This window comes from Hyperoodon ampullatus, assembly GCF_949752795.1.
Source record: "Hyperoodon ampullatus genome assembly, chromosome: 9".
Lineage (NCBI taxonomy): Eukaryota > Metazoa > Chordata > Mammalia > Artiodactyla > Ziphiidae > Hyperoodon > Hyperoodon ampullatus.
In genome coordinates this window covers 84585028-84596004 of record NC_136922.1, presented here as the reverse complement: position 1 = coordinate 84596004, position 10977 = coordinate 84585028, and the positions used below count along the sequence as shown (strand labels likewise).

At 48.3% G+C, this 10977-nt stretch overlaps 1 protein-coding gene across 1 annotated transcript; it reads right to left on the bottom strand.

Annotated features, from left to right (window-relative positions):
• Window positions 1-4589: 4589 nt before the first annotated feature.
• On the bottom strand, window positions 4590-10184 carry FSCN3 (fascin actin-bundling protein 3; the record flags this gene model as incomplete). Its single annotated transcript, XM_079711367.1, has 6 exons — window positions 4590-4795; window positions 5125-5295; window positions 5778-5937; window positions 7882-8000; window positions 8332-9028; window positions 10041-10184. 6 exons carry the CDS (start codon window positions 10182-10184, stop codon window positions 4590-4592), a joined length of 1497 nt encoding a protein of 498 aa, XP_079567493.1.
• Window positions 10185-10977: the final 793 nt, after the last annotated feature.

Genomic DNA, 10977 nt, shown 5'->3' with positions numbered 1-10977 from the left:
GCAGAGAAATCTCTAGGCTCCTCCTGGGAAGCCTTGGGATGTAGGGAAAGAGAGGGCTATGGGGGGAAAGGGGTAAAGAGGAGATACTTGGAATGGGGGATGGGCTTATCCCTCCAAATTCTTTCCTTTTTGAAGAGCAGGGGATGGACTGATGATGGTGCAAAGCAGGGTAGGGGGGGACTGGGGGCATGTTTGTTTACTCCCGTCTGTGACAGGTACAAGTGCAGAAGTTGTCCTTCAGGAAGTCTCTTTATCATCAAATACTCTAGAGCTGTGGGGCTCAGTAAATAGCCACCGACCACATGTGGCTATTAAAATGTAATTAAAATGAAATAAAATGAATAATTCAGCTCCTCAGTCACACTAGCCCCAAATCAAATGCCCAGCAGTCACACGTGCCCGAGGTGACTGTATTGGACAGTAAATTCTATAGAACATTTCCATCAGCACAGAAAGTTCTATGGGACAGCACAGCTCTAGAATGAAATTCCGAGGGTAATAGAGTGCAGCCTGCCCCGCCCTGCCTTCTCTCCCCTCAAGCTGGGGACCCTGCTGGACAGACCGCTCAGGGAAATGGACGAGGTTTTGTGGGGTGACAGCATTCACAGTACAGCTGAGAATATGCCCGTCACTTCAGCAACAAAACTGACCTCAGCAATGGAAGCAGCTGTCATCTGAGGCTCCATGGCTGAGCACCATTCAAGTGGAGGATGGATGACCACTTTGGGGGAGCAGGGCATACCAATGTGTGTGTGTGTGTGTGTGTCCCCGGGCACATGCATGCCCATGCATCTGAGTGTGTAGATGTATTTATGGAAAGCTGAGGAAAGGGTTCTCCACTAAATGACCCCCCAACGTCTTATCTCTGAAGATTGTATTCCACTCCACATCTTTGGCCTGTTCTTAATGTTCTGCAGGAAGGGAGATGCCCTGGTCTCTAGTGTTTGCAACCTTTTTTTTTTTTTTTTTTCCTTTTTTGCGGCACACAGGCCTCTCACTGTTGTGGCCTCTCCCTCTGCGGAGCACAGGCTTCGGACGCGCAGGCTCAGCGGCCATGGCTTATGGGCCCAGCCTCTCCGTGGCATGTGGGATCCTCCTGGACTGGGGCATGAACCCGCGTTCCCTGCATCGGCAGGCGGACTCTCAACCACTGCGCCACCAGGGAAGCCCTGCAACCTTTTTTTATTGGATTAAAATGTTTACAAAATTCTTTCATATTCTTGAGGAGAAACATACTTACAGAAACTTGACGTCATTTTCCTCTATCCAAACAGAATCTCTCTCATGTTCTGGTTTCAGGTTCCCTTCTCAGTGGGCTTATAAACCAGGCACTGATTATGGGATGATGCAATAGGGGTCAGGCATCACTGGTATTTGAGAAACTTTTAGGAACTGTCTGGATGCTGCTTTATATAATATTGGGTTAACAATGAGAAAAAAATTCCCTTTTCCACTCCCTTTCAATTCTGATTGTGTCAAAGAGAAAATTTTCATTTTGGTCCTACTCTTTAGCCCCTCTGTAACAGTTGCTAATCTACTTTTTGAACAGAGGGAAAGGGAGTCTCTGAGCCTTGGTCAAGGAAGGGAAATCTAACTAAGATTTGAAACATCACTTTGTTTTCATTGTATTTCTTTTCATGGTCACTTTCTATTCATGGCAAGTGATTCTGGTCTTCCATTTTATGATAGTGATCAAAATATCCCTTTTAGGGCTTCCCTGGTGGCTCAGTGGTTGAGAGTCCGCCTGACGATGCAGGGGACACGGGTTCGTGCCCCGGTCCGGGAGGATCCCACATGCCGCGGAGCGGCTGGGCCCGTGAGCCATGGCCGCTGAGCCTGCGCGTCCGGAGCCTGTGCTCCGCAGCGGGAGAGGCCACAACAGCTAGAGGCCCACGTACCGCAAAAAAAAAAAAAAAAGAAAAAAAAAAAACCCTTTTAAAATAAACGTACTTAAGAGTGTATGTAAAGAAAGACATTAATAGGGTAGACGGTAGGTAAATAAAAGCCAAAGTTATGAAGACAGTGCAAGAATGACAGTCATTTTGGAAACTCTGTTTTGATGGAAAAAGCCATGGACGTTAGGGTCTGCTCTAATTGAAGAATTGCATCAGAGGTCCCAGTCATGGGCAAATCACCTCAGCTCCCTGTAAACAGTGAGGTAGGCAGTGATGGGGAAAGTACCTGTTGTGTCCAACTGATTGGATCAAAGGTAATGATAAGGTGGGATGGTTGGTAAGCTTTGGAGGGAGGGTGGGCTATAGAGGCATAAGCTGTTATGACCATTAATAATCCTTCCTTTGTTCTAAGCCAAAAGGACATCTAGTCATATCTGGTTTCTGAATCCTTCAGGGGAAGGCTGGATCCTCGTGGGATCACTGGGAAAAGTCTAGTGGTTCTGGAGGGGATGCAGAGAATCAATAGAAGAATAGGTTACCATTTGGTCTCCCCTCTTCTGGATAGAACTTGGAGTGACTGAGGTCTCAGTCGCCACCCACATCCACACCCCTATTCACAAGTCAGAGGCACACCAGGGTCTTGGGGGTGGCCTTTTGTGATGTATTGTTACTTGAAACAGGTGTTTTGCCAAACTGGGTAGGAAAAGTTGTGTAACAGATATTCGTCTCATGGATCTTGACTCTGGGGTTCCTGTTCAGTTTAGTGTAGTAGTTTCTCCTGGAGGATTTGGATTTTGGTAGGTGGCATCCCATTGACCTGGGAGGCAAGTGGATATAGAAACCTTCAGTCGGTCATTTGCTGATCTTTGGCTTTTAGGAAAAACCTGGTGAGATCCTGTGGGAAGAGAGAGAATAAAGTGATTTGTTCCATTCTTGATGAGGGATCACAAGGACAGATGTGAGGTTAGTTTATAGGAAAAGGCAGTAGAAGTGATTTTTTAAAATCCAATGAGCGCTGCAAAGTTGCATCAGAATTCACAGGGAGACTACAGTCAACAGGTTAGATTTACTAAGAATTCAAACTGGATCGGGGGAGACGTCTGATAGAGTGAGAGTGTGCTAGGTGCCAGGCTGTTTACTAAGCATTTCACTATCATCAGCTCATGTAATCAATAATACCACGAGATAAACACTATATTGCCATTTTACCCACAAGAAGCAGACTTTGAGAGGCTCATTTGCCCAACATCAAACAACAAGTTTAACTGATAAACATCGAATTAGAACCCAGTTCTGAGTCCAGAAATGAGCTCTTAACTACTTTGATACACTGTCTACTAGAATGTTAGGCCTGGAAGGAGCCTGAGAAATTTAGTTCGATCCAAATACTTCATGGAATAGATAAGAAAACAGGCTCAGTGGGATTTCATTGTATTTTCCCCAGTTTGCCACAGTTAAAAGGTTTGTGCAGAAAACTGGTAGAAAATGAAGGAAAAGAGTGAATGTACACGGGCATCTCTGTCTAGAGGCATATGGTCATTGAACCTTCACACCACTCTATGAAGTAGATATTATTCCCATTTTACAGGTAAGGAAACCAAGGCCTAGACATGTTAGAGCAATTTCCCTGGGGTTACAGAGCTAGTAAGGACCACACCTTTTAAGTTTTGGTTCCAGGTCTAATACAATATCAAAAGCTATCTCTTTCTGCAGCATCCTCATGAGTTCCCAAGCCAGGAAAGCGAGGTCGATTGTGAAGGGTCAGGGCTAAGAGCACTGAGGTGCCCTGAAGAGTTGTGAACAGGGAATGATGGGATGGAGGCAGCATCTTAGGAAAGTGAACTTGGGGTGGAGAAGATACTGGGTGGGAATGGGCCTGGCGGCAGGGAGTGCTACTGGGGAGCCCTTGTTGCAGTGTAGGCTCTTGGTGGAAAGCTTGGAACCCCGCCGTGGAGACAGCAATGAAGAAGGAGCAAGCACTCAAGAGGCACTGTTAAGGAAGTACCTGAGTTTTCAGGGTTTGGTGAAGGGAATGTAAGGGAGGAAGGAGAGATGGTGCCGGGGTCTTGAGCCTGAGAGTTTGCGAGGACGGCAGTGCCCTAGATGGCCGTGGGGAGGGCAGGAAGAATCACCTTTGAAGGGGAGGGCGAGGAGGCTGATTTGGAGGGGATGGCAGGATGAAGTCAAGTCAACTGTCAATCAGGAAGTTGGAAAGAGATAAGGTTAGACTTCAGGAGAAGGGTCAGGGCTGCAGATAAATATCTGGGTGCCATCAGCACCCCAAGGATCCAGGGGCATAGGGGTAGAAAGTGCATAGGGTGGAAAGAATACCCGCCAAAGTTACCCGTCTTCCCTACAAAGGGGGCAAAACTCCACATCTTAATGAAGAGAGAGCTACACAGGTACACCTCATCCTGTGCCCTGCAGGCTGGCTGGCAAGCACAAGTTTTGGCGTGACATAATAGTGAGAAACCTAAATCTGACTCCTGTCTCCAGCAAGTGTCGGTCTAGAAGCCCTGAGAGAAAAGGCACAGATTCGCAATAAATGTGTGGAGTTGATCGAGCTGTCAGACAGAAGTCAGCCTGGGCTACCTTTTGGTCTAACTGCCACCTGCCTCCCCACCCTCCTCTCTTCTTCTCTTGTTCCTCAGCTCCCGGTCCCAGACCCCCCGGTCCTTACATGCTTTACCTTACCTAGAATTCCCAGACACACTCTTTGGTAATGTCTCTGCTGTCTGCCAACAGGGTGCCACTTCGGTCAGATCGCATGTAGAAGCCATTGGGTGCCAGCACCGTGAGCAAGTTGCTGCCCTGAAGCTCTATACCGAAGTTGAGGGCAAACTTTCCCCAAGGGCGAAAAGTGCCAAAGGGTGTTATTGACCAGAAGGACCCACCCTGTGCTGAGGAGAGAAGAGATCAGGTTGGTGGGCCATTCTGGAGGAAAGCCTCCCTCAGTACAGCCTCTGAGAGGCTCCCAGGAGGCACACCACCCCTCCTGGACCACCCTACACTGCCTGTGTTGGCAGATCCCTCTCTAGAAACACAGGAGGGCTGGCTTCTGTTCTGCACCCCCTCCCCCCACTCTGGGGGCTTTGAAGTGTAAAAGCAAACAGAAACTCTGCTTTTCCTTTTATATAAGTAGGCCCTGAGTGGCAGGCCCTGAAGTCTGAGTTGGGGCTAAGGCTGGGTTAGACCATGAACCCAGGGGTGAAGAAGAAGAGCTACTCACCCTGGAAGTGGTAGATGCCCTGGCGGCAGGGCAGCAGGTGAATGCAGTCGGGCTGATCCATATTGCACTGCAGGAGGTTGTGTTCTGACGAGGTGCCCACATACCCATACCGTCCCCTCAAGGCGAGGAAGGGGCGGTTGGCTAATCGAATCCCAAATTCCTCATTTGGGCCTGGAAGAAACAGGAAGAAGTTATCTGGATGGGCTGCCTCTAGGTGCTTTCCCAGATGGAAGCAGGAAGACGGGCACTAATGGCAGAAGGGTGTCATCAATTATCTTAATATTTAGTGAACACTTACTATGTGCCAGGTCTCACGCTAGGTGCTTGTGAAATGTTTGTGAAAGCACTTCGTACAGCGTGGAGGCCACGAAATTTTAATATTCTTCCTTCCTTTGAGATGTGTGAATCTATTTAATCCTCAAGATAATCCTGTGAGCCAGGCAGGTTGGCTATCACCTCCACTGATGACGGAGACAATGAAACTGAGCCTCAGAGAAGTGGTTTGCCCAAGTGATGATGAAAAGTCAGTGATTCAGCAGATACACAGACCCAAATCTTCTGACCCCAACTCCAGTGGTCTTTCTATCATAACCCCTGCTCCCTCTGAAAGCGTCTCTGACTTGGAATAACCTGGCAAGGGCTGCTTCGCTCACCTGGAATGGTGGCACTGGCCATCAGCAGGCCATTGGCTGTGATGCCCAAGAAGCATCCACTGGGGGACTGCAGGATGATCCTGCCACAATTCCAGTGCATACGAAAGAAGGTTTCAGACTCCAGCTGGTGCCCATCAGCCATCACTGTCCTATGGCGCCTCTGGAGAGAATATTGGGAACAGAGAAGGGAAGCAAGGACCCAAAATCTCAGCTTTCTTCTCAATATTTTTATTCTTAGACCCTCTTTCCCACATCCCACCCTCTAGCTTTGTTTTATTCTCCCAAGGTACGCTTATGCCTTCAGATGCTTTTTGGAAAACATGTTGTGACCTCAGCTCTCCCACTTCTCCAGTCTGTGCTGTATCCCATATGGAGAGAAACGAACCTTGGCCCAGACTCCAAAATCATTTCGAAATGGATCATAGTCATAAACGTGAAAGCTAAACTATAACCACAGTTTAACTATAAACATCTAGAAGAAAACGTAGGAGAAATTCTTTTCAACTTTGGGGTAGACAAGGATTTCCTGGGGCAAGAAAAAAGCACTAACCATTTATAAAATGGAGAAATTGGACTTCATCAAAATTAAAAACTTGCTGCTCAAAAGACACTATTAAGCAAATGAAAAGGCAAGACACAGATTGGGAGAAAACGTTTACAATACATAAATCTGGCAAAGAACTGATGTTAGAACACAAAAAAACCCTTACAACTCAATAATAAGACAACCCAATAACAAATAAACAAAAGATCTGAATAGACACCTCACAAAGAAGATATAGGACCGGCCAATAAGCACATGAAAAGATGCTTGGGGACTTCCCTGGTGGTGCAGTGGTTAAGAATCTGCCTGCAATGCAGGGGACGTGGGTTCGAGCCCTGCTCCGGGAAGATCCCACGTGCCGCGGAGCAACTAAGACCGTGTGCCACAACTACTGAGCCTGCACTCTAGAGCCGCGAGCCACAACTACTGAGCCCGCACACTGCAACGAAGAGTAGCCCCTGCTCACTGCAACTAGAAAAAGCCTGTATGCAGCAACGAAGACCCAATGCAGCCAAAATTTAAAAAATAATAATAAAATAAAATAAATTTAAATAAAGGGCAGCCACCAAAAACACTGGAAAAAAAAAGATGCTCGACATTATTAATTATAAGGGAAATGCAAATTAAAGCCACAATAAGATGGCATTACACATTTAATTTTAGAGTGGCTAAAATTAAAAACACAGACAATACCTAGTACTGGAAAGGATGTGGAGCAATTAGAACTCTCATACATTACTGGTGAGAATGTAAAATAGTACAATCACTTTAGAAAACTGCTTGACATTTTCTTAAGAAGTTAAACACACATTTATCATATGACCCAACAATTCCACTCTTACGTATTTGCCCAAGATAACTGAAAGCGTAGGCCCACAGAAAGGCTTGTACACGAATGTTCATAGCAACTTTGTTCATAATGGCCCAAACTGGAAACAACTCAAGTGTTCATCAACAAGCGAAAGGATAAGCAAATTATGTTTGTGTTTATGAGTAGAGTTATGGAATACTACCCAGCAATAAAAAGGAACGAACTACTGATACATATGACATCATGGACAAATTTCAAAAACATCATGCTGAGTGAAAGAAGCATATATACTGTAATTACTGTATGATTCCATTTATATGAAATTCCAGAGTAAGCAAACCTAATCTATAGTGACAGAATATATACCGGTGGTGGTGGGGAGGGCAAGAGGCGAGGGGATCCGACTGAAAAGGGACAAGAGGGAATTTCCGTGGTGGTAGAAATATTCTCTAACTTGTGATATGATTGTAGCATGATTGCATACATTTGTCAAAACTTATTGAATTGTACACTTAAAATGGGTGCATTTTATTGTATGTAAATAATGCCTCAATAAAGTTTAATTTTTTTTTTAAAGAGGCCCCATTGAATGAAAGTGGGCCCATTGGATAAAAATGAATGTTTATTGACAAGGACCTCCACACTTTACCTCACCATCTGATCATCTGCCTTGAAGAAGGAAAAAGTGTGTCTGGAGAGGGAGAGCTCAGGGCTTAAGGGTTCTCTTACTCAGAAAGTCAAGGTCTCACCTGGGCTAGGTAGCAGCCGTTGGCTGAACGAAGCTGCAAGGTGGGGCTCTTGTTGTCACATTCAAACTGGAACAAGGACATTGGGGTTACGTGCTCAGAGGTGGCACACACCTCCACGTCTGCAGAGGAAGAACACATCAGAAGAAGCCTGAGTCTGGCCTCAGCCTCAGTCTCAGCCCCTCCTCCACACTTCATGGCTGGTATTCCTTCTGCTTTCCCTCCTCAGCCTTCATCACCTTCGTTTGCACCATAGTGGCCTGGAGAAGACCCAGGCCACTTTCTCTCCAACCCCTGCCCCTGGTTTAAAGCCCTTCTCTATGGCAGCAGAGATCCTCTTGGGACCTCAGGATCTTCCTTAGCATTAGTTTCAAAAATCCTCACTGATCCCAAACACTCTTTTCAGCAGCCAGCCCTCCCTCCCTCTATGGCCGTGTTGGACCCAGCACTTGCCATAGACAACGGAGAGAAACTTCCGAGTCTTGGACCTGAGGCTGACCCAGGTAGGGCAGTGCTGTAGGATGAGCCACTCCTCGCCCTTATGGGGATCGGAACCCAGGCTCAGGAGCAGGCGTGTGCCCTGTGGATACAACATGCCTCCTTCTCCATCACTCAGCGCCACAAGCCCTCCAGGCCGCACTTGCATGTGGAAAGCTGTCTGTGTTGAGCGTTGGGAGACCAGCTGGTCTAAGTGGGACAAGAAGGTGTGTGCAGAGGTCTCCAGGTGGTAGCATCCATCTTGGAAATGCAACAGGAAGCCACATTCCTTCAGGCAGGGAACTGGTGCGTCCACCCAGACTCGGCCCATGGTGGGGTCAGCCCGGGCATAGCAGTGGTTGAGGGGGCTGTAGAGGATCACGTGGACATGCAGGGCTGGCCGGGGGGTCCACATGTGGTAAGCTGAGAGGACCCGGGAGGTGCAGAAAACATCCTTGCCATCAGATTCCAGATAACGACCACTGATGATGCACCGGAGGGTCCATTTGCCACTGCAGTGGAAGCGGATTAGGAAGCGTCCATGATGGCTTGTCCTTGGCCAGCCACAGAACAGAGAACCATCCGCCTCACACAGAAGGTAGAAGCCCTGCAAACTTCTTAGTCGTACCACAGCCTGTGTGTCATGCTTATTGCTCACTAGGACCTCCCAGGTCTGGAGGCATTGGGAGGGAGAAGAAGGAAATCAGTACTGCTGAGAGACCAGACCGAGGAGCCCTTCAACTATCACCCCTGGCATCACTCCAGCGCCTTCACTGAGGACAACCACCTTCCCTCCACATTGGCCTCCTTGCTGTCCACTCTTCTACCCTCTCATCCAGTGGTAATCTAGAGATCTCAGGGCTCCTCCACCACTGGAGCCACAGGGCTTCTCAAGATCCCAAGAGACGTTCTAGATGCCCACTCCTCCAGATAATGGAGGGTAAAACTCCCTCTCTCTTCCTTGGTTGCTTCCTTAAATACCTAACTTTCAAAACAAATGCTTTTGTTTAAGTCTTACTTCTCTCTTTCTCACTGTTGCCCCTGGACAGCACACTCAGCCAACACATCTGCCCCCCAAAACCACCTCTCCACCATGGCAGGAGAAAAGTAAGACCTCTTACAGGCAGGCCCGGGCTCCGGGGATGAGGATGGGAGCACACAGTCGAGATGGAATTGTCTGTTTCAGCTGTGATCAACCTTGTTATAAGCGAGAGGAACTTGCTACTGCCTTGCTCTATAGCACCATCCCGAGAGGCGCCAACATCATTCTCTAAAATGAAGACCAAATCTCTGAGGGCTTCTAGAGTACCCCAGTCTCAAACTACAACCAGAACATAGACTTTGCAGTATCTCCGCGGGTCCAACTTCCCGGATGCCCACAATTCTGCCTTCCAGCCTGGCCTCTCCACCTCTCCTTTCTGTGATAACACACCCACTGTGCTGGGATAGAGGGGAGGGAGCAGCCAGAGCAAGACAAGGTAGCAAAGCCAGGGCTGAGGCTTCACCTGATAGAATAGGGTTAGAAAGGGGGAGATGGAGCAATAGAGACCTGTGAGCAAAAGCCTGGCTTGCCCTGACAATCACACACACACACACACACACACACACACACACACACCCCACACACACACACCACCACCACCCCCCTTGGGAAAAATGGTTCCACTGCAGGTTTGCTTTGTTACCTGTCTCCGGCCCAAACCCTTTGCAGTAGCAGTGACAGTATTCTTGTATGTCTCAAAAGTGAGGTAGGATCCTGCCCAGCTGATGAGCCCAACCCTTAGGTCCTCGGCCTTGGGCTGTCTTGGCATCCACTCCACTTCATCCATGGGGCCGGCACCACAGGTGATGACTCAGTCCGGCCCAGCCTTCCCCCCAGTGGTGAGGTTCTACAGGACATAGGGCCCTGAATCAGGCCCTTAGTGCCCCCTGGAAGATGTTCCCAGAGGGAACTTCCTAGGCAGAGGCTGGCCTGGGGCCCAGCACCTCTGTGACCCGGGAGCATTGTGACTGTGAGGGTTGCCTCTTATTCCACCATAGAGGAGAAAGGGCACTGGCTCAGCAACATCAATCCACAGCCCAGAGGAAGTGCGTCCAGAGCCACTGGCACTACCCTCTCCACATCACTCCAGGCATCGAGGTAACTAAGACTGGGAATCAGAACTTCAGCCTGTGCCAACCACCACCTGTGACTTCAGGCAAGTCCCTCCCTTTCTTCACTTGTGTTCCTCATTTTAATCATAGGATAGAAACCAACCTCTTTCCTCCCTAGGAAGTGGGTTCTGCCTGGCTCCCTTGGGGCTCAAGTGTTTTTAGAGTTCAAGATACCTAAGAAAAATCTATTAACTTCTATGGCCCTTGGGAGGATAAGGCCAAAACATCTCAGATGGTACTTTTCAGGGAGTGTGAGGAAACCCCAGATAACCAGCAAGGATCAGATTACTCATGCTAATCAGGAAGGGCTGGCTCAGGAGCAGGGTAAGGAGACTGGCCTTGGTGGGGGGACCACAGAGCACCCTCTTCAGTCCCCAGTTGCCCTGCTGCTGGGCAACCAGCCAGGGCTGCCGCTAAGGATATCAGTCCTTCCCTCACCAAAGAGTCTCTGTTGTCCAATAGGCTCCA